The 26,202-nt window shown below is 30.2% G+C and overlaps 1 protein-coding gene across 3 annotated transcripts in view; it reads right to left on the minus strand.

The window, feature by feature from the left end:
• LOC145247513 (organic cation transporter protein-like) overlaps nucleotides 1-26,202 on the minus strand; it is a 128,699-nt gene that overhangs the window by 56,969 nt on the left and 45,528 nt on the right. For 2 of the 3 annotated variants that reach the window (XM_080109329.1, XM_080109328.1), the window contains exons 2-3: nucleotides 11,514-11,736; nucleotides 7,082-7,185 (exon numbers count right to left, since the gene is read on the minus strand). In XM_080109329.1, coding sequence (XP_079965455.1) covers nucleotides 7,082-7,185; nucleotides 11,514-11,736 — 327 coding nt within the window. Of the gene's footprint in view, nucleotides 1-7,081; nucleotides 7,186-11,513; nucleotides 11,737-21,920; nucleotides 23,047-26,202 lie in introns of those variants that run through there. The other variant, XM_080109327.1, reaches the window with a different exon arrangement.

Here is a 26,202-nt window from a genome sequence, read left to right on the forward strand (position 1 = left end):
TATTTATTATAAAAATATATATAGATATAATTTATTATATAGATACATAAAAAGATATATTATAGAGATATATGTAGACGAATTAATTATGTAGACACAAATAGATATATTTTATTATATAGAGACACATAGACAGAATTTACTTATAGAAGTACATACATATAATAAATAATATAGACATACAAAGATAAAATTTATTATATAGATATATATAAGTATAATTTATTATATAGACATAGATAAATCTACTTTATTATATAGAATTATAGATGAAATCAATTATATTGACATGCACAATATAATTTTTATATAAACATGGAGAAATATATATTTATTAAAAAGACATACATGAATATAATTTATTATAAAGAAATGCACAAAAATATTTTTTATATAGACATGCATAAATAAAATTTATTATACAGACGTGAATAAAAATAATTTATTATAGAGATATACATAACATAATTTATAATATTATAATGTATAAATATTATTTATAATATAGACATATAAAAATATAAATTATGATATAACCATACATAAATATAATTAATTATATACACTTATAAAAATATTATTTATTATATAGGCATACATAAATATAATTTGTAATACAGACACACATAAATATGATTAATTATGCAGACTTATATTATTTATTATATAGATATACATAAAAATAATTTATTATATAGACATATACATCAATTGATATATAGACTTATATAGATAACATTTTTATATATACATATACAAAAAATTATTATATAGACATACATAGATATTAATTATTATATAGACGTACATAGATATAATTCATTATATAAATATATACAAATATAATTTATTGTAATATACATACATAAATATTATTTATTATTTAGACGTACACGTACATAAACAGAATTTAGTATATAGACTTACATAGATAAGATTTATTATATAGACATATACAAAAATATATTATATAGACAGACATGGATAAAATTTATTATATAGACATACAAATATAATTTATTTTATAAACATACATAAATATCATTTCTTATATAGATATACATAAACACACGAGGGTCGTGCAATAAGTAATGCCCCTGACCCACTTCCCATAGCAGTAGAGCAACGAAACTTGGCACAGTTATTAGTCTTTCTCTACATAGGAACCACCCAGAGTTATGCATTTCTCCCATCGTTTGAAGCAGCTCTGGAGACCGTTTTTGTAGAACACCCCAGGTTGATCCTCCAACCACGATGTGACTTCAGAAATCAAGGCCGTATCATCTGGGAAACGCTTTCCTTTCTAAAACAACTTTATGGATCATAATGATGAACCCAGGTTTCATCCTGTGTAATCAGTCTTTTGAAAAACTGACTCACTTTCTTGGCACATCTCCAAATTCATCCTCGAGCACTCGGCGCGTTCTCGCTTCTGGAATGGTGTGAGCAACCTGGGAATCCATCTGGCCGACACCTTATGCATATAAAAATGGTCATGAATGATGGTTTCCACAGACCCTGTACTAATCTTGACATCTTGGGCTATTTGGCGAATAGTAATGCGCCGATCTTCCAAAATGGCAGCCTCAACTTGACGGAAAATTGCCTCATCAATAGCAGAAGGGGGCGACCAGGTCTGGAAGCTGCTTCCACAGACCTCCGGCTATGTTTGAATTCACGATGCCAGCGTTTTACAAGATCATATGATGGGGCATTATCACCATAAGTTTCTTTCATTTCATCAAAAGTCTCCTGTGGTGTGCGTCCTTTCAAATACGAAACCCGGATCACTGCTCGACATTCAGCAGGCTCCATTTCACACCTGACTCAGTTCAAACACATGTAAAACAGAAACCACAATTAGTTCAGAGCTGTAATTTACTACAATTTGTAGAGATATAAATCATTGCACATGCAAAATTTAAGCTAGATCAGAAAACTGGAAGTTGGTCAGGGGCATTACTTCGTAATTCAGTATATAGACACACATTTATATAATTTTTATGAAGGCATACATATATATACTTCATTATATAGACAGACATTAATACTCCATTATATAGACAGACATTAATATTATTTATTCTATAAGCATACGTAAATAAAATTTATTATATATACTTACATAATATAATTTATTTTGTAGACTTACATAGACATAATTTAATAAATAAATATGCATAAATATAATTTATTCGGTAAACATACACGAAGATTATCTATATATGTAAACATAATAAATTAACAATATTACATAGACATATATAAATTTAATTAATTAAATAGACGTACATAGATATAATTTGTTTTATAAACACACATAAAATATGCATAACATAGACATACGTATACTAGATAATTATATAGACATTTATAGATATATTTTATTTTGCCGACATACACATATATAATTTATTATATAGACATGCACAGATATAATTTATTATATAGAAATACATACATATATTTTATATGTATACGCATACATAGTTTATTATATATACACATATAAATATAATTTATTATGTAGACATACATAGATTAAATTAATTATATAGACTACAAAAATAAATTACTTATATAGACATCTGGAAATATATATTAATTATAAAGTAATACATAAACGTCATTGTTATATGGATATAAATAGACACTATTTATTATATAGACATACAGAAATATAATTAATTATACAGACATACATAAATATTATTCATTATATAGAAATTTATAAATATAAGTGATATAGACCTATACAAATATAATTTATTAGATAGGAATATATAAAAATAACTTATTATATTGACACACATAAAATATATGTTATATAGACATACGTTTGCAAGTTTATTATAGAGACACAAATAGATATAATTTAATATACAGACATACATAAATAAAATTTATTATATAGACATATAAACATATACTTTAATATATATACATACATGGGTAAAATTTATTATATATACATACAGAAATATAATTTATTATATAGACATATAAAAACATAAACTATTATATCGACTATAAGAATATGATCTATTATATTGACATATAGAAATATATATGCATTATAAAGACATGCATAAATATAATTTAATATACAAAAATATAGACATAATTTATTATATAGACATATATAGACATAATTTATTATATAGACATATATTTATATTTTAAACCTATAAGCATGCATAAATATAATTTATTGTATAAACATACATAAATATAATTTATTTATAAATATATATAAATATAATTTTTATATGGACATATATAAAATAATTCATTATATAAACATACATAATATAGATATAATTTATTATACATACATACATAGATGTATTAAAATATACTGATATACATAAATATAATTTGTTATATAGATATACAATAAATATAGGTAAAATTTATCATATAGACATATGTAGATGAAATTACATGTATAGACTTACATAAATATAATTTATTATATAGACATACAGTAGATAGAAATTTTCTCAAAACATGAATAGATATAATTTATGGATAAAATTTTTTATATAGGTATACATAGATATAAATTTTTATATAGAGATACATAGAAATAATTAATTGTATAGACATACATAGATATAATTTATTATAGAAATATACATATATATAATTTATTATATAAATATACATAGATATAATTTATTATATAAATATACATAAATATAATTTATTATATAAATATACATAGATATAATTTATTATATAAATATACATAAATATAATTTATTATATAAATATACATAGATATAATTTATTATATAAATATACATAGATATAATTTATTATATAAATATACATAAATATAATTTATTATATAAATATACATAGATATAATTTATTATATAAATATACATAAATATAATTTAATATAGACATGCATAGATATAATTTATTATATAAATATACAGAGATATAATTTATTATATAAATATACATAAATATAATTTATTATATAAATATACATAGATATAATTTATTATATAGACATACATAAATATAATTTATTATATAAATATACATAAATATAATTTATTATATAAATATACATAAATATAATTTATTATATAAATATACATAGATATAATTTATTATATAAATATACATAAATATAATTTATTATATAAATATACATAGATATAATTTATTATATAAATATACATGAATATAATTTATTATATAAATATACATAGATATAATTTATTATATAAATATACATAGATATAATTTAATATAGACATGCATATATATAATTTATTATAGAAATATACATAGATATAATTTATTATATAGACATACATAAAAATAATTTATTATATAAATATACATAAATATAATTTATTATATAAATATACATAGATATAATTTATTATATAGACATACATAGATATAATTTATTATATAAATATACATAAATATAATTTATTATATAAATATACATAGATATAATTTATTATATAGACATACATAAATATAATTTATTATATAAATATACATAAATATAATTTATTATATAAATATACATAGATATAATTTATTATATAGACATACATAGATATAATTTATTATATAAATATACAAAGATATAATTTATTATATAAATATACATAGATATAATTTATTATATAAATATACATAGATATAATTTATTATATAAATATACATAAATATAATTTATTATATAAATATACATAGATATAATTTATTATATAGACATACATAAATATAATTTATTATATAAATATACATAAATATAATTTATTATATAAATATACATAGATATAATTTATTATATAGACATATATAGATATAATTTATTATATAAATATACATAGATATAATTTATTATATAAATATACATAGATATAATTTATTATATAAATATACATAGATATAATTTATTATATAAATATACATAAATATAATTTATTATATAAATATACATAGATATAATTTATTATATAAATATACATAGATATAATTTATTATATAAATATACATAGATATAATTTATTATATAAATATACATATATATAATTTATTATATAGATATACATAAATATAATTTATTATATAAATAACCATAGATATAATTTATTATATACATATACATAGATATAATTTACTATAAAAACATTCATAGATATAATTTATTATATAAATATACATAGGTATAATTTATTATATAAACATACATAGATAAAATTTATTATATAACTATACAGACACATATTTTTATACAGACATACATAGATATAATTTATTATATAAATATGCATAGATATAATTAATTATATAAATAACCATAGATATAATTTATTATATAAATATACATAGATATCATTTATTATATAAATAACCATAGATATAATTTATTATATAAATATACATAGATATAATTTATTATATAAATATACATAGATATAATTTATTATATAAATATACATAGATATAATTTATTATATAAATAACCATAGATATAATTTATTATATGAATATACATAGATATAATTTATTATATGAATATACATAGATATAATTTATTATATAAACATACATAGATATAATTTATTATATAAATATACATAGATATAATTTATTATATAAATATACATAGATATAATTTATTATATAAATATACATAGATATAATTTATTATATAGACTTGCATAGATATAATTTATTATATAGACACGCAGAGATATAATTTATTATATAAACATACATAGATATAATTTATTATATAAATATACATAGATATAATTTATTATATAAATATACATAGATATAATTTATTATATAAATATACATAGATATAATTTATTATATAAATATATATAGATATAATTTATTATATAAATATACATAGATATAATTTATTATAGAAATATACATAGATATTATTTATTATATAAATATACATAGATATAATTTATTATATAAATATACATAGATATAATTTATTATATAAATATACATAGATATAATTTATTATATAAATATACATAGATATAATTTAATATAGACATGCATATATATATAATTTATTATAGAAATATACATAGATATTATTTATTATATAAATATACATAGATATAATTTATTATATAAATATACATAGATATAATTTATTATATAAATATACATAGATATAATTTATTATATAGACTTGCATAGATATAATTTATAATATAGACATGCAGAGATATAATTTATTATATAAATATACATAGATATAAGTTATTATATAAATGACCATAGATATAATTTATTATATAGACATACACAAATATAATTTATTATATAAATATACATAGATATGAATTTTTATACAGACATGCAGGAACATAATATATATATATATGTATATAAATATACATAGAAATAATTTATTATATAGACATACACAAATTTTTAATTCTGAGATACCCTAAAAACCCTATACTTGTGGGATAGCCAATGGGAATGTTAGATTTAATGATACAAATGCATTTATAGTCAAAAAATGCACCCTGTGGCTTTCGATAAATGATTAAGTGTGTTCGGGGGCGAAATTTGGGCCATTTTCACGCGTCGACGTGGTCAAATCACGTTTGGGGCCAGCGACTCTCCAATTTTGACCCGTTTTGAAAAAAAATTACTTGTTCCCATCTATTTACATATAAATGAAGGTAATAAGCTACTTTTGGCAATTATTTGAAAAATTTTGTTTCTATAGCCTACCCCTATTTATATATATACATCGATATGATTTATTTTATATGCATATATAAAAACATATATATATATATTCCTTTATTATAGAACATATATAAGTATAATTTTATGTAGTATTAAAATCTACATTTTTTTGCGATACACGTAGACATTCAGTACGTGAGAGTGAGGGAGAGAGAGAAAGAGAGAAGTGGAGGGGGAAATACATTAAACAGCGTAAGTAACAAGATAAAAAACGATAACTACTATTGTTACTTCATTTCAATGTATTTTATTGTTAAATAAATTTCTATTAATTCAAATGTTATGAAAATAATTTCATACTTACCGGTCGGAAAGCCAACCACATCCCAACATGGCGACGAGGTAACCAGCAAAAAACACGGTGAAGACTTGATCGGAAAGCCATTCTCGATGGCAAACAAGATTAAACTACAAACAAACATTAACATTTTATTAATAATAGCTGATAAATACCGATTACGTATTAATAATAGCTGATAAATAATGATTACCTATTTAAAGTGGGCTCATAAATAATTATTACGTATTAATAATAGCTGATAAATAATGATTATGTATTTACATTAGCTGTTAAATAATGATTACGAATTAATAATAGCCTTTAAACAATGATTTCGTATTGATAATAGCTGATAAATAGTGAATTTGTATTTATGTATGTATGTATGTCTCGCCAAAACTTTCGACACGGGCCACGGATTTTCGCCACATAGGTATTATTTTTAAGTACCAACTTTCGCCTGACAAATATCGAAAAATTAACTAAAAATATTAATTCCTTCACCCTAAAATAATCAGATTTGTACAGGGAGGGGTGCCGAAAAATTCGTTCCTTCATTTTCTGTCATCCTGCTACTACGACAATGACGTCATGTTTGACCTAAAAAAACGATCACGTAAGTTTCAACCATCTCCAAGTGTTTTTATAGGTTTAATTTTATCCGTAATTAAGTGTATGTTTTTTTGGCGTAGGGGTAACATGTCGGGCCTTCTTTTTCGCCTTAGCCTCGATGCTTCGGGTTCGAACCTATCTTTCTACCTAAACTTTTTTTCCTCTTTTACACCTATTCCCCCCCCTTTTTTTACGTTTGTTCGATGTTTTACTGTGTTCATGTTTTTCCAATTTTTTTTAGCATCGTGTTTTTTTATAATATTAAAACAGGGTCACCCTCTCCTACATATACACCTCTAAACACCCGGATAACGCCGGGTACCCCTGATAGTCTATAAATATGAAAACGAGAATGTTTGTGTGTGTGTGTGCGTTTTCGTGTATGTCCAAGAACGTTTTTTTTCCGAGAACCGCCGGTCGCCTCACAACTTCTTAAAACTTTTTATATCGCGCCTAAATGATAATATCTACGAGTTAACAACCGGGGTCGCCTATTTATTTAATTTTCCCGACTTTGAAAAGGTAAATGTTCAACAATTTTCGATCGCCGCATATGCATTAAGCTTTTTCGTATAAAAAAAGAAGCGAACAGACTCGCGATGAATAAAACACTGTCCCCCACTCAAAGTTGACGTCATTAACTCGTCAAAAACGAGCACCTGCCGTTAAACGTCGCACGTTTTTTTCACACTTTATAATTTACCAACTGCGCGTCAAGGCTTCGTTTTTTTTTCAAACAAACACCCGTGACACCCGGCCAACGTTTTTCTTTTCATTTACCCAAAAACACACACACTTACAAACACCCTGGCAACGCCGGGTACCCCCGCTAGTTAGACTATAAAAAAGGTCTAGGAAACAAGTGTAGCTTAGTTTGCATTTAATATCATAATGCAGGTAGCTTAACAAATTTAAAAAATATATACGTACAGTGAGAAAAGTAAATTCTACGGTCGGCAGGATAAAGGTTAAGTTTAAAATCTGGCAGTTAACTCAATTATAAGTTAACACAAGTAATAGAATATGTATATCCAAATGATATCGCGTTACAGTTTCAATTTCAAGATGGCGTAAGCAGGCATCTCTTAACTTTGGTTAAATATTTTTTCATCTTCTTTTAAAAAAACAAAAAAGAAAAATGAATTATTAATATAATCCAAATACTATTGCAATTATTTTATAATCATATTGCTTACTGTAATGAAAAAATCTTTCTAAAACTTTTTACGAGGCTTGTGTTCAAAATTCAAAATTATTATTTGCATTTAATCATAGGGACGATAATCCTGTTAGAAAAAAAAAGTACGTAAAATACCTCCCTTCCATTTAAAACATCAATATGAATGTCTTACGTCATTGGACGATTGAGATAATTGCTGGACCTCTCATAGAGATGATAAAATAAGAACACAATTAAATTAATTAAACTGAACCAGTCGCGTATATTATCACTTGTCTGTCCTTCCGAGATTTTACTACTACTACTACTACTGCTGCTACTACTGCTGCTGCTGCTGTTACTACTACTACTACTACTACTACTATGACTACTAACAGGACTCGAGGAAATACTTCATATTGTGCTATATAGTTCAGTACAAATAAAACCACATTATAAGGAAAAATTTTGAATTATTTCTTCCGTCCAGACTGGCAGGAATTATCGCCCCCCTGTACTGATGATTACGTAAGCATGAAACACTAACGTCTTTAGGCATGAAAAATAATTCTATATATATATATTGAATTTTTAATTCTTTTTCTTTTTTTTTAATTACCAACGACTAACAATGCTAGAAGCATTAATAATAAAAAGTAAAAACCCAACCATTAATAAAATAAACTTTGACAACAGCAGCCGAATTCTCCACCTATTCTAACACGATAAAGGTAAAGAGGAAGGAAAGGAAAACATTCAAATTAGGCGAAACTACACATAGTAAATTAGTAATAAAAACAGTAAAACGACAGAGAACAAATCAATCAATAAGTAGGATGCACAGGAAGCACAACCCTGACGATGGTCAATCGAGACCGAAAACGTTCGGTAAACTAGGGGACTTTATAAGAACTTTGGATCCCACAACAAAAATACTTGTACGAAAACAAGAAAAATTCGAAAGAAAGATCATAAAAAGATGAACGAAGATCCTCTTCAATAAAATATGCGCGAATAATGATATATATATATATATGTATATATATATATATATATATATATATATATATATATATATATATATATATATATGTTGGGCCGAAACTAATGTACGCATGTTCTTAATAAAAGCTTAACATTTTGAAAATAAGTAACAATACGAGTATCTTTATTTTTAAAAAAAAATTGAATATAAATAAAGATACGAAAATAGGTAGATATATAAATCTTTAAAAAAATACTTTGCCAATATGCGACAGAGGTAAAGTGTTCCCGCTTGTTTCTTTTCCTTATAAAGGAATTTTTTTTCCTTAATGATTTATTGTTAAAGTGTTTTTTATTTAATAAGTCTGAAGAAAGGCTGTTCTTGCGAAAATTTTCAAACGACATATTGTTTGAATTTGTCTAAATGGTCTTGAACCAATTGTACCTAACAATGAAATACACTTTTTGTTGCTATCAACCCATTTTTTGAAGGCTTGGTTTTTGTTAAAACAGTATATGAATGCTCAATTATGAAACATGATAATTTTCTAGCTTACTTTTTAAGTCATCTCTCATTTTTGGCTTAAAATTTATTGGTATATTGGTATATGAACGATTAATGAATTATATTGACCCAGTATAATTCGGAATACTAAAAATTAATATATATATATATATATATATATATATATATATGTTTATCTATAATATAAAGCTGAATGTGTGTGTGTGTGTGTGTGTGTGTGTGTGTGTGTGGTCACGAATAGGCTTCTATATGGTTACCTATTTTAAAAAGCTGATTACATATAATGATATAGAAGATGTATCGAGACACAGGAATGGATATGTTTGATCTGGCAGAACGGTGGTTCATTAAAATTGTGGGGTCTGCATTCGCGCCTGGACCACAAAGTATGGAAATAAAAAATTAAAAAATTAAAAAAAACGTTTAAATGTGTTTTCGATATAGATGTACATAATACTTTGATAAGTATGTTTTAACTTAAATAGGGATGGTATAATAAAATTGTGGGGTCTACGTTCGTGCCTGGCCTCCATAGAATGGAAATAGGCACAAACTTTAATAAAGACTTTTCATATCTATCTGCGTAAGTATACTTTGATAATTGTGTTTCAGTTTGAAGAAATATGGTATAATAAAATTATGGGGTGTTCGTTCGCGCCTGGCCTCCATAGAATGGAAATATGTCACAAAGTTTAACAAGGTTTTTTTAATATAGATTCACAGAATATTATGATAAGTGTTTCAGTGTGAACAGGTATGGTATGATAAATTATGGGGTTTATCTATTTTATTTTTACTTTCATCATATTTTGCTTTAGTTTTGATACCCCCAAATTCGAAGCTATCTCTTTACAACCCTTTCTTTTCATAAACTATCATACTGTCATAAATCAAAGTCCATTTTCTGTAGGCTGTTTTTGAACTTAGTCACCGACGGGTACTTTTGCTAGTATATATATAAAAAGAGAGAGAAAGAGAAAGAAAGAGATAAAGAGAAAGAGAAAGAGATAGATAGATAGATAGATAGATAGAGAGAGAGAGAGAGAGAGAGAGAGAGAGAGGAGTTACACTGGTCGAAACGTTGTGAGAATTACGACCACGATAAAAACAAAAAAACTCAAATTAACAATTCTCACTTCAAAAATTCCGAAACATAATATTTCAGATGTACTTACCTCGGTTGTGAGTGTTGTTTCAAATATTGATTTGTCATAGACCCATTTGTTGCAGGTATCGAGGGTCTGATTTCCCTGGAGAGTCGTATTACCAAACAGGTGGCATTTTCTGTAGACGTCTTTTCCGTCCACCGTCTCTTCGGGAATGTATTCTTTGATAAGTTTGGCATGAGCTTCACTTTGTACTTCGTAAGTATCGTTTGGTAAACCGGGAATGGCACATCTGGAAACAAACAAACAAACAAGCAAACAAAAAAACCTTTCAGTATCGTACTTGTATGCAATAGAAACACGAATCTCTCAATAATATTCACGAAGTTTTCCGGAAATTAACGGACAGAGACATTTTTAAAACAAATGGCATCGGGTGTTCAAAACGTCTGGTAAACGAAGACAATCACACGTGGCAAAATAAAAAAAGCAAACCTTTTTAATACTTTTATAGAATAGGAAGATTCATTCCAGAGATCAGGAACAGTTTTAGCTAGGCACGGCAAAAAAAAAAAAAAAAAAAAAAAAAAATTGAAAAACAAACAAGTAGTTGCTGTTTTTAAAACGAATTAAAATCTATTAAAATCAAGCTTTTTTCCAGATAAAAATCGGAATTTTACGATATGAAAAGCAGAGTAATGCAAAACATTTTCTACTGTTTTTAATAAAATTAAAAATTAAAAATTTTCCATCCACCGCCATTTAAATTAAAACAAACCAAATTTAATGATAGTTTAAGATTAAATACTGAGGCCTAGAGGGGACTAAATAAACTATATTTAGCCATGTATTTTTAACGTTTGATTTGACGATTAAGTGAAGGTTGGCTGGCTGGTTGTTTTTGTTTTACGGCATATCAACCCTTTTCAGGTTATTTAATGCCGAATCCAGTGATTTTGAAGAAAAATATTTTAATAGAATATATTTGTTTTTCTCAAGTCGGTTTCTATTTAACCCATAGTTGGGACCCTAACAGGTACTACCACTCCGGGTCAGAGTGGACCTGGGATCAATGGCAATTAAAGGGTGGCTCCACACTCCCCAAAGCCCACAAACTGGAGCCTCACCATCGGATATAGTTTAAGGTCATATCCAGGATCCCAGAGACCATTGTTAAGGTGGCTTGTTCTGTTGTCTTATATGGTTTGTGTAGTTCTAGGAGATCCACCGTGTCAGACTTTGCCTTCTCACCTTTTGGGACGCGGTGAGTATATTGCTGATTGCCTTAGGCGCCCCTGCTGGCGAATACAAACGACGTTGTTCAGACATTTTTGTAGACAGAGTTCAAATCAAATTACGCCTTTTTTATTGGAATCCTTTGAGATGAGTAATTTGTTTATTTATTTATTTATTTATTTATTTGCGGATTGTTATCCTCATCTTCATAGTTGTTGTTGTTGTTTTATCACGTTTCGGCCGACTCATCCTCTGGCCTTCTCCAAGAGATTAACTACGATTGGACAGGCATGCCGAGTCTTGTAACTGTATTCCTAGTAATTACTGCCTTCCATAGTTGTTGTCTCTCCAGGTTTTGGGCAACTAATCCTCTGGCTTGCTTTGAGTGGGATTGAAACCGCTATCTTCAGACAGTGGTCACCTGAAACTGTAGAGATTTAACGCATCTATCCACTGCGCCACTGGTCTCGAAGGGCAGTACTTATTGGGGATACAGTTACGAGACTCAAGATTTCTATCCCGTCGCGGTTAATCACTAGAAGAAGGCCAAAGGATGAATTGGCCGAAACGTGGTGAAACAAAAACAATGAAGATAAGGATAACAGTCCTCAAATGAATAAATAAATTCGATCTTCTATAATATTATAATACAATGGGGTAAGCATTTGGACGTTGCGTAAGCATGACGTCACTGACCCAAATACATATATAGAGGGATGAATAGCGAGAAAAGTGGGGAGCGGAACAAGGAGATAGAAGGGAGGAGAGGAGAGACAGAAGAAAGACTAGAAAAAGATACCGCTGCTGACAGATGGCTACTGACGTCCAGCGAAAGTTTGCTCTCTCTCTCTTTCTCCCCCCCCCATCTCTCTCTCTCCTACTTCCACTTTCTGAAGTAACTTGTAAAACTAATACCGAGGAGCTGTTTTGGTCACATGAAATAACAAAATAATACCTTTTCCTCCACCAAGAAAAAAAAAACTGTCCACGTTACCATTTTCCTTTGCGACCGAGTCTACATACAACGTGTTGGGTCCGTAAGAGTGAAACTGTAACAACCACATTACAAAATCTTCCCGCCATGGGAAGGAGATAACCATACAATACTTACATTCATCTTCGTAATTTTATCACCTTTGAACATTTTTCTAACAATGGATTCAATTATATTTGGTTTCATTGGAGGTTGGTTTGACTCCGTATTCAGACTACGTTAAGTGCATTTTTATACTTGATTCAGGTTATAAAACCTTTCTAAGAAATTGTATACTTACGCGTATTGTATTTGCTGCTAATAGATAATGCACCCGTTTGTGTCAGCTGAGGTTTTTATAAGCTCAAATGATGTTTATTTATTGTGTATAAATGTACACCATTATCTAGTCTGGTCTGTTTGTGCATCTCATCACTTGTGGCTGTAAACACAAAATAATATACAACTTATCAAAGAATTTAACACTGGCATATATCCCGTAAATGGTGATGAACTGTATTATAGACTAGCGGGGGCGTTCGGCATTGCCCGGTCCTAAAATATGCTTAAATATATTTTCATTCGTGCAGATTTCGTATTTATTATTACAGAGCCAATTTTCTAATGGTGATGGAACAATTCCAATATTTTTCCCGAATCCAATACAATTACCGATTCCGTACTAAATTCCGATACAATTACCGATTCCGATTCTTTATAGATCTCTAAATATTTAACTATAAAAGTGTTATTTTGTCCCGGTTGCTGTAAAAACACATCTTAAATGTGCATACATTTTCACAAATGTTAAAACAACTTGTGAGGGGGGAGTGAGCTAGAGATTTTAGTCTTACTGGAAGTTTAAATCAATAAATATTTATTATTTTATTATTAATACAAGCAGTGGAAGATATTTCTTAAACCAAAATCAAATAAAAAAGACAATTTAAGGAATCGGTTTTGGCATCGGAAAACAGGCTCAATTTTTTCCGATACCGATTCCGATACCACAAAAAGCTCCGATTTTTCCGACTCCAGATTTCGATTAATCGTCCCAACGCTAGTGCTTAATATATAGTACTGATTGAGAAAAAAAATGATTTGGTGCTATCAGCTAGGATAGAAACTAAAACACTTAGCGATCCAGTCGCATTCTCTACCGTTTGAGCTATCGACAGATAGATAAGAAAGATTTACAATTAAACCACTTCTAGCTATGAATGAATTTGCGCATGCGCAAAAATGATAGAAATATGTCGGAAAGTTGAAATTAATATTTTGCATGTAAACTTGCCGACATACGTAGGCATTATTCATCATCCAAAAAAAAGATTTTACTCGTTATAAACCATCCTTAGTGTATGATTAGTATTTCCTGTTAATTTTAGTCTTATATGACCAGTAGTTTAAGAGTTTAGCGATTTAATATTTTCACACAAACACGTATATATAAGTACATCTTATTATTTATTTAAAAGATGCACCATATATGTTTTCATGAACTAAGATCTTCTGATGGTCGACTTAGAGAAATTCAATTTTTTTACCTTACCATCAATTGGTCAAATACCTGTGTTTTATTACATGTAAACTAAGGCACTTTTATGAGTGCACCGGCGCGCAAAGACGTATACATTTCCAGTGTGCTCATATGCTTTAATACAATTTAACATAGACAAAACTAAAGATGAGTGAGTTAGTTTATTGCTAATCATCAGAGACTCCCCTACTGGGGAAAGCTGACATGACTGCAAGGGTATCTTTTGCAGGCCAGACTTCAGCTTTGTGCTACATCTCTTCGCCAGGGGAGCAAGTTAAACATATGATAGAAGCATTCATCCTCGAACATTTTTTTAAACAAGTACGCGCGTTTAGTGGCTGTATGCAAATGCCGAGGCGTGTGCGAAGTGATGTCACGGTAAAGAAAAATAAACAAACAAACAAATAACTATAAAGAGAATATGTGCACCGACTGATGAGCACGTTAAAGAAGACAACCATGCTAGAGACGTAGGTGACGTCTCAGGCATAACGAACAGTCGCGCGTGACGAGACAATGGGAAAGGTATTTTCTTAAAACCAGAAACAGCGAGTTCAAACTCTTATTTTTTTGTCTCGTTTGCGACTGAGTCTACAGCGTGTTCGGTCCACATGTGTAAACGTGTGTAACGTTACAAGCGGACTCAACTGTATTTGGTTGTACTCTTTATTAGAATTATTCAGCTGGCGTTACTTGTGTGGAGCTCTATCGTTGGTTGGAATATTATCTAGAAAAATACTTTTAAATATCATTTTACTAGCCTGGTTGCCCGGCGTTGGCCGGGTGTTTGGAGGTGTGTGTTGAGCAAAAAAAAAAGTGGTAGTAGGTAGGCAGTCAGTCTCGAACCCGTACCGCGAAGGAGAAAAAGAACATAAAAAACGTGATGTCTTTGCTGTTGCGCCCATCGCCAAACTAGAAGTGATTAATGTTTAAATTAAGGCTAGACAATCGAAAAGAGGCGATGACTTTTGTAAAATATCAGCGTAAAAAGCGACCCCTCCCTGTAGAAAAATGCCCAGTTGAGGGTGAAGGAATTTTTAGCCAATTTTTCGATATTTGTCGTCTGAAGGGTCGATCTTCAAAACGATACAAATCTCGTGAAAATCCGTCGCCTCTGTTGAAAGTTTTATACATACATATATACATACATACATACATGATAAAGATTGCAACGTCTTGTCAGACGAGTGCCACTCCCTCAGACACTTTAAGTGTCCATGAGCCCAAAAATGACTTCCATCGCCACAGGACCATTTTAATAGACAAATGCCTGAGGGAGTATCAATACATAGATGATGTTACAGAGTTTTAGCTTTGTATGACAGCTAAGTCTCTCTCTCGGTTCAAAATGATGAGATCCAGCAACAAGCAAGAGCAAGATAGCCAGCAACAAGTTAAACTGCCTAATGTGGGGACTGGTCTCCCGCTTTATGTTTTTTTAAATCAGAGATTTGCTTCTCCTAGAAAGTTTGTCTTCGCCACGGCTTACGGGAGCCCTCTCCACCCCAGCACACACATGCACACACACACACAAAAACACGATGCTAGTTGGCTGTTGATCCCGAAAAAGGGTTCATTCGCCTTTTGGAAGGTCTTGTTTTAAATCCTTCAGGGAGACTAGACCTCTCCTAACCAAACAAATCTGGTGGAGGAACCAGTTTAGTCGCCGGTGACCCGACCATTAGGCAGGTGATACTGGGTTACATGGACCAGTAGCATATGACATTATCTGACATATACATACATACATACATACATACATACATACATACATACATTTAAACAGACAGGTGAAATTTATATTTAAGATGTTTATAATTGCCTGAAACAAATTACCGTTCTGAATATTTGAAATGAGGATTGAGTATCCCAATAGTTGACAACCACCGTGCCGTGGCACATTAGTGTGCCACGAAATGATTACTAGTGTGCCGCGGGTAAGTAAAAGTAGAAATGAAAGCTACAAGTTATTATAGATGAAAAAAAATTTTCATATCGTTATAAATAGAGTTGTTTTTAATAATAAATACTAACACACATTATTATGGGGTGGAACGATAAAATTGTCGCTCTAGAAAAGGACATGATTTCATTTCCATTTGATGAAAACCGGTTTTCTTTCTTTGTTTCGGGCCATCTGCTAGTTTGCCATTTGTCTATAAATTCCAGGAGCGATAGGAGCTTTTTATCATATCTGAAAACGACACAATGTTCAATGAGCGAGATCGGAGATGCGCCGCAGTACAGCTCATGCTTTCTACCGATCTAAGTTATGACAACAGGACCATTGCCAGCACCCTCAAAATACATGAATGGATTTCCACGAATAACAGGGACGTGTCTAGGGTGATGAAAACAAAGTTTGCTGCCACGGTGATGTTTTTTATGTGGTTTCAATTGAGGGCCACATCATGCCACCTCACATCTTCGAAGTCAGCTTGAAAATCAACACCAAAATATACCTGGATGTGCTGAAGAGTGTGGTGATCCTCTGGTGCAATCAGGTGGCCGCTGACAGACCCTGAGTGTAGCAACAGGACTCGATGTTGGCCAATAAGTCCAAAGAGACCTAGGCTTGGCTTCAGAAGGAGTGCTACAACTTTGTACCGATTCTCACTGGCCCCCTCCTTCCCTGACCTGAACCCGCTAAATTACCTCGTTCGGTCGTACGTCGAGAACATCAACAACATGACCTCTCACAATACCAAAGCCAGCCTGATCCCCGCCATTTGCCGAGCTTCCACCGGCGCTTGTAGAAAAAGCATGCTCCCAGTTCCGGACCCGTTTGAGGCAGTGATTGAGGCTGGAGACGGCTACATTGAATAGATATCAGCTCTACTACATAATTAAGTTACCTGATGATTTTTTTCAATACATTTAAAAAAATAAAGTTGTAGTGTTGTTTAGGGCGACACTTTTATCGTTTCACACTGTAGTATCTATACGGGTTTAGAGTTCAGCCAAGAAAGAAAACCGGTGTTCATCAAATCGAAATAGAATCACGTCGTTTTTTCTAGAGCAATAACTTTCTCGTTCCACTCTGCATTTCAGAGTGTTTTCAAACATTTCTGCTTCTTCCAAAATGGCAATATAGGGTCAGTAAACACCAAAGAAAATTATATGGTGCTACAGGCATATGAAACAGTGAACACGTTTACACACCGGACCCAGTACGTTGTATGCAGCCTACGTAGCAAGAAATATAGGACAAGTAATAACTTGACTTCTTTTTTTTTGTTTGTTTAACAACAATATCTATTTCCTCATTCTCCTGCTATGCGTGACTTCTCATTACGATTGTGACGTCGTCCACGTCTCTAACGCAATTGTCTTCTCTAAAAGGCTCTCTTCAATGATATAATACTTCGTGATAATTTTTGAATTATTTTGATTCTTCAGACGACTATTCTCATCTTGTCATCTCATATTGCTATGTCCTCATCTGGGGGGTTATATCTTTCGGTCGCTGTAACCTCCAACTTTCTTCTATGGTGTAGAAAAAGAGTTGCAAGATCTTTCAGGGTTGTCACGGCTACATAGCGTGCTTTAACATGTGGAAAAAGTTCTAATGCACATTTTGAGGGCATCATATAAAACATATTTGATTAATAAATTTATGTGTAACCTGCAGGGAAGTAGTCCCTTGATAATGTGTTCTCCAATATTTATTTATAGATGTGTAATGTCTATTGTTAAAATTTAAAAACAGTTCAGAGATATCTGAATTTTCATTCCTCCACTCTGTTTGAGCTCCCTTTGCATAAAACGAAATTAAAGTAGATATAGTCTACATTTAGTATACTTGCACCTAACGGCTGTGTTTAAAAATTCATCATGATAACTAAAACATATAAACACATAAATACGCCTAGTTTTAACTAAGAATATATATATATATATATATATATATATATATATATATATATACTAGCATGGGTGCCCGGCGTTGCCCGAGTATTTTGAGATGTAAGTTGAGCAAAAAAAAAGTGGTCAATTTTTTACACTTTAATCCCTATTATGACCCCTTAAAATTTATTGTTTTGGGTTCAAATCAAGTTATTAAGCTAGATCCATGTCCAATGAACATATATCCAAAATTTCAAGTGTTTAGACCCAAAATTGTCGGAGGAGTTTGGTAGAGTTCTCAAAGATCAAATCGTTGAACTTTGACCCCTTAATCGCCAAATTTCTGGCCGACAACCGATCACATTGATTTTCCCAAATCCTAGTACCCTGTATATCAAATTTCGAGTTTGTAGACTAAAAATTGACAGAGTTATTGCGTAGGGAAATGTACACACAGACACATTCACTTTTATATATATATATATATTGTCATCCACATACAGTACTGTTTCGTTGTATCACAACTCATCAGTGCGGCTAGACAAACACCTTTCCCCGGCCGTGGATTGAACCTACAACCGTTGCATTGACAGTATATATATATAAAGCTGAATGTGTGTGTGTGTGTGTGTGTGTCTGGTCACGAATAGGCTCCTATATGGTTGACTATTTTAAAAAAACTGATTACATATAGTGATAGATGTATCGAGACGCCTGGTCCACAAAATATGGAAACAAAAAATTTAAAAATTAAAAAAAAAAACGTTTACAAGTGTTTTTTTATATAGATGTACATAATAATACTTAGATATGTATGGTTTTACTTAAATAGGGATGTTATAATAAAATACTAACACTAGAGGATGACCTCCAATCAGTAGTGGAATGGGGACAAAAATGGATGGTAACGTTCAATGCCACCAAGACAAAACTGGTTTCATTCAATAATTACAAGAAACCTTCTCTACCACCTATAGCAATGGCCAACAACTCTTTATCTGAGAGTACGTCTTTCAAGCTACTTGGCCTAACGTTCACAGGGAACATGAGTTGGAACAATTACATAGAGGGCATTGCCAGGGCCGCTGCGAGGAAGGTGGGCTCTCTCTACCGTGCTAGAAAACTTCTAACACCCGAAAGTATCCTGTACCTCTATAAGGCCACTATTCGCCCATGTATGGAGTATTGCTGTCATATTTGGGCCGGTGCATAGGCTACTAGTCTCTCGCTCCTTGACAGGGTTCAAAAGAGAGTCGCTAATCTGATAGGCCCTAAACTGGCATCTAAACTTCAGCCTCTGTCCCATCGTCGAAACGTTGCATCCCTCTGCCTGTTCTACAAGTATTATAATGGTGAATGCTCTGAAGAACTGCAAGCACTTGTGCCCCCACGACGTGAACACCCTCGACAGACCCGACAAGCTACAAAATCCCACCCCACACTGTAGAGATCCCTAGATGTAAAAGATCTTTCTACTCCAGTAGTTTCTTCCCCAGAACTGCTAGACTTTGGAATTCCATCCCAGGTCACTGCTTCCCCAACTGTACTGACATGCATAAGTTCAAGTGCAACGTGAACCAACATCTCGCTGCCCTAATCCCTACATAGTACCCCAGTAGATATTTCCCCTGATAGTAGCCCCCTACATTAAAGTGGCAATGTGCCTTGTTTGGGGTGAAAATGTAATAAAAAAAAAAAATTGTGGGGTCTGCGTTCGCGCCTGGCCTTCATAGAATGGAAATAGGCACAAACTTTAATAAAGACTTTTCATGTCTATCTGTGTAACAATACTTTGATAATTATGTTTCAGTTTGAAGAAATATGGTATAATAAAATTATGGGGTGTTCGTTCGCACCTAAATTCCATAGAATGGAAACATGTCACAAAGTTTAACAAGTTTTTTTTTAATATAGATCCACAGAATATTGTGATAAGTGTTTAAGTGTGAACAGGTATGGTATAATAAATTATGGGGTTTATCTATTTTATTTTTAGTTTCATCATATTTTGCTTTGGTTTTGTAAAAATGCACTTTCGTATAATTGAATTCGTTCAAAGAGTATCGCTAACAAAAAAAAAAATAAAAATCTCTCTCTCTCTCTCTCTCTCTCTCTCTCTATATATATATATATATATATATATATATATATATATATATATGTATTATGTGTGTATATGTGTATACGTGTGCGTTTGCATGGGTACTCACCTCATCTCTTTAAAGACCTCAATTAGTGAACCAATAAAATAATGCGAATGTTATATATTTGAGATTTGGTGTGTTTATCAATGCTATATATATATATATATATATATATATATATATATGTGTGTGTGTGTGTGTGTGTGTGTGTGTGTGTGTGTGTGTGTATGTGTGTGTGTGTATATATATGTACTTATCTGCATAGCGTTGATAAACACACCAAATCTCAAGTATATAACATTCATATTATTTTTTTATTTTTTTTATTTTATATATATATATATATATATATATATATATATATATATATATATATATATATATATATATATATATATATATATATATATATATATCGCAAGTGAATTTGGTTTGAATGTTCACGATAAAAAATGTTCTGAACAACTATTATTGTATTTTACCAATATTAGAAACGCGTGGGTAGAGAATTTAGATTCGATTTTTGGCGCATTTGTTTGACATTTAATAATGAGTTTGAATACGACCATGTTAGGGCCGACCGTGGAGCCACGTCGGGTATTCGTGTAAGTTATTTTTAACAGATGCGTGGATGAAATTAAGAACAAAGAAATTCAACAAACACATTTATACACTGGTCACAATGAATAAATAAAACTATGACACCATTTCTAAAATGAAGAGAAAAAAGTATTTACCTGTGTTTAATAGTCGGAATTATAAAAACCATACTTCCAATTTGTAATCCGTCAAATATGGTGCAAATATACAATAAATTAAGGATGAAGACTTGATAGCGCCCGCATCCGCCGATGGATATTATGACGTTATCGTACTTCATGATTCTCTTGCGATTTAGAAATCCAATTTGAATGCGTATTGAAAAATGGTAGTTGATAAAATGTTGCCGTATGTATATGCTTACTATTACTGTATGTATATATTAAATATTGCACTGTGTAAACTTTAACTGTTGCTGTATGTATATTTAACTGTTGTGTATGTATATTTAACTGTTGTGTATGTATATTTAACTGTTGTGTATGTATATTTAAACTCTTGCTGTGTGTATATGCTAACTGTTGTTGTATAAATTTTTACTCTTATTGTGTATATACGTTAACTGTTGCTATATGCATACGTTAACTGTTGTTGTGTGTATATTTTAACTGTTGCTGTGTGTATATTTTAACTGTTGCTGCGTGTATATTTTAACTGTTGCTGCTTGTATATTTTAACTGTTGCTGCGTGTATATTTTAACTGTTGCTGCTTGTATATTTTAACTGTTGCTGCGTGTATATTTTAACTGTTGCTGCGTGTATATTTTAACTGTTGCTGTGTGTATATTTTAACTGTTGCCGCGTGTATATTTTAACTGTTGTTGTATGTATATTCTAACTGTTGCCGCGTGTATATTTTTACTGTTGCTGTGTGTATATTTTAACTGGTGCCGTGGGTATATTTTTACTGTTGTTCTGTATATTTTAACTGTTGCTGCGTGTATATGTTTACTGTTGCTGTGTGTATATTTTAACTGTTGCTGCGTTTATATTTTTACTGTTGCTGTGTGTATATTTTAACTGTTGCCGTGTGTATATGTTTACTGTTGCTATATGCATACGCTAACTGTTGTTGTATGTATATTTTAACTGTTGCTGTGTGTATATGCTAAATATTGCTTTGTGTATATGCTAATTGCTGTTGTATGTATACGTCAACTGTTGCTGTATTCATATATTAACTGTTTCTTTATGCACATTTTAACTTTGCTGTGTGTATACGTTAGCTGCTGCTGTCCGTATGTGCTGACTGTTAATTTCAAACGAGTAACGTATTGTTTGAACAAATTTGCAATTTTATAGGCTACAATTTGTATTCATTCATGACTAGCCATGCATTACGGTTTAACACAATGAAATGGCGCCCTCAAATTTTTACGCGATATAAAAGTATGCATTTGAAGCTAAATTAATTAACTCAAGTATCTTGGCTCAAGTTGATTAACGGTAAGATCTTCCTATCTTTTATATCTTTACGTAAATGATTAGCAAGAAGAACTGAGTTAATGAACACTACGTCCTTTCTCATTATGCTCATAACACCACATTAATCTAATATATAAAAAGCTATATGTCTGTCTCCATATTTTCAAACTCTATCTCATCCGAAATAAAAAGTCGCAGAGCAGCGCTATGGGTCGCAAATGATTGAATTTTTTATGGACCGTTCTTTTATGGGTTCTTAGCCGATTAAAAAAGTTTTTAAGGGGTCAAAAATGGACCAAAATTGAAACAAATCGTTATACATTTTGTACATTCATCTTGGTTTACTTTTAATTTTTAATCAGCCCATATGCGAGTCACGTTGATACAGTCGTAAAAATACGCTTAAATATGATATCTTAATGAATGAAGATTCCGTATTTATTATTATATTATATTGAACCCAATATATAGGAATCATTTAAAAAGTTTTTAAAAAATATGACTCGTGTGCCACCACCGAGAATCGAAACCAAAACGTTCAGCTTATAATTTGACGTTAATGCCTGAGCTATGAAGACATGTTTGCTGCAAGGCTAAAAATTAAAACATTAACTAATAGATATTACGTTACGCATGCATATTCGTAATGCCGTCGTTCGACCACCATCTGGCAAATTCCATTTTGTTTTAAATTTTCACACTTTTGCACCGATTTTCTCAGGCTAAAACCCAAATATAAATTTTCGCATGGGTTCGAATACCCTATACATGAAGTTTCATATCTGTAGACAAAAACTGACAGAGGAGTTTGGTAGGCAAAATTTTTTAAACAAATATATATATATATATATATATATATATATATATATATCGAAAGATTTTTGTGTTTACTATAACCTTTCTACGCAAATATTAAGAAAGTATAAATCATGTAGAATATCTGCATGAACACGTAATAGTTAACTAAAGTTGATCATCCCATAAGAAAACCGGAAAAAACTAATATGGAATTAATTAAAATGAATGTTTAAAAGAATATGCAAATTAGCTAGATCTTTTGCAGATGAATGCAATTCCACGAAAGTTGTATTTTTGTTTTAAATAAATAGAAAAAAGTTTGTAAATATAAATATTAATGCAAAAAAAAATGTGAGTATATATAAACGAAATCTGGGCTGATTAAAATATAATTAAGCGCATTTTACGCTCGAGTAAAGCCGGGCGCCCCCGCTAGTTTATTATATACTAGCAGGCTGCCTGGCGTTACCCGGTCGTAAAATACTTATAAATATTATATTTTAATTAATGCAGAATTCTTATTGATTATAAACAGAAATACCGTAGGTATTAAGCGTAACGTTAAATTCCTTTTAAAAAGTGAAATTAAAAAAAAAAAAAAAAAAAAAAAAAGCGCAAAGATATGTTTTTTCTAAAAAGTTCATATCTCGTAAGTAAAAGAAATACTCGAGCTGAGATTGAAACCAAAACCCAAAGACAGTGAATCAAGTACGATAACCATTAACGCCAGCTTGACATTATTTTTGAAGCGTGTTTCCAAACCAACTTATACTTAACATTAAGAGCTTGTTATATTTCACGACCGCGCATGCGTAGTCGTGAAACAGTTGAAAACAGATAAAAATCCGATCACCCTCACGTACCAGTTTTTCAATTTTTGACCCTGAGTAGCCATTTTTTCCGGCTGAAAATCGATTAAAAAGTTTTACACCTGTCTGAATACGCTATCTACTAAATGTCAAGTCTGTAGACCAAAAATCTGTTGAGTATATAGGTTGAGAAGTGTCCTTACATACGCGCCTTCTCACTTTTATAGAAATAACTTCGTTTTGTAAACGCTTCTAAAAAATAAGACGAAAACCTTAGAAAACTTTCTGAAGTACTACTTTATATATATATATATATATATATATATATATATATATATATATATATATATATGACATAAATTCCATTAAAATGAGATATACGCATTTGAAGGGTTAAAAGAGTTATGTGCAATATCTTTTTAGATGATTTCACATAGTGAGGGGGCCACATAGCCTTCCAAACAATTTCCCCTGTCTCCCACTGCACGGAGAATTTCATACATTTGCTTTCAATTTCATCGAAATAGGATTTTATTTAAAGTTTTTTTGTACCGATTGTTTTATTTACAGGTGAATTTGGAACAACTTTTACTGTCTGTCTCAGAAAAAAAAAGAATTATTTTAATTTTAGTTTTTATATAGAGTGTCTAACTTTTCTTTCTAAAAATAACGCATACAGACATACAACCATAGAATTTTGTTGTTGACTGTTTCATGCATAAATAATAATAATAATAATAATAATAATAATAATAATAATAATAATAATTATTATTATTATTATTATTATTATTATTATTATTATTATTATTATTATTACTAACAGGACTTGTGGAAATTCCACAGGGGACTCATTTATATATAATATATTAATGTTGGTTTTCTGTAGATGATCAGTGTAAATGGAAATGATATTATTCTAGCTTCTTTGTTGGCCTTGTCGGTGGGGCATTAGAATACGCCGACTGCCCCCCCCCCCTGCAGAGGGTAAAAGTCCCTCAATGGGGGTCCTGGATATGACCTCAAACTATATCCAGTGATGAGGCCCCAGCTTGTTGACTTTGGGGAGTGTGGAGCCACCCTTTAATTACCATTGCTCCCAGGTCCACTCTACCCCGGAGTGGTAGTAACTGTTAGGGTCCCAACTATGGGTTAAATAGAAACCGACGTGAAAACAACAAATATATTCTATTAAAAAAAATGTTTTTCTTCAAAATCTTTGGATTCGGCATTAAATAACCCGAAAAGGATTGATATGCCATAATACAAAAACAACCAACCAATCTAGCTTCTTTGTTAAAACTACAAAAGTATTTATCTGAGCTAGCACGAACGCCCGATAAAGCACGGTCGTAAAGTACGCTTAAATATGCTATTTTAATTCTTG

The sequence above is a fragment of the Euprymna scolopes genome, chromosome 25, assembly GCF_053919585.1.
Source record: "Euprymna scolopes isolate OS-2025 chromosome 25, ASM5391958v1, whole genome shotgun sequence".
Classification (NCBI taxonomy): Eukaryota; Metazoa; Mollusca; class Cephalopoda; order Sepiida; family Sepiolidae; genus Euprymna; species Euprymna scolopes.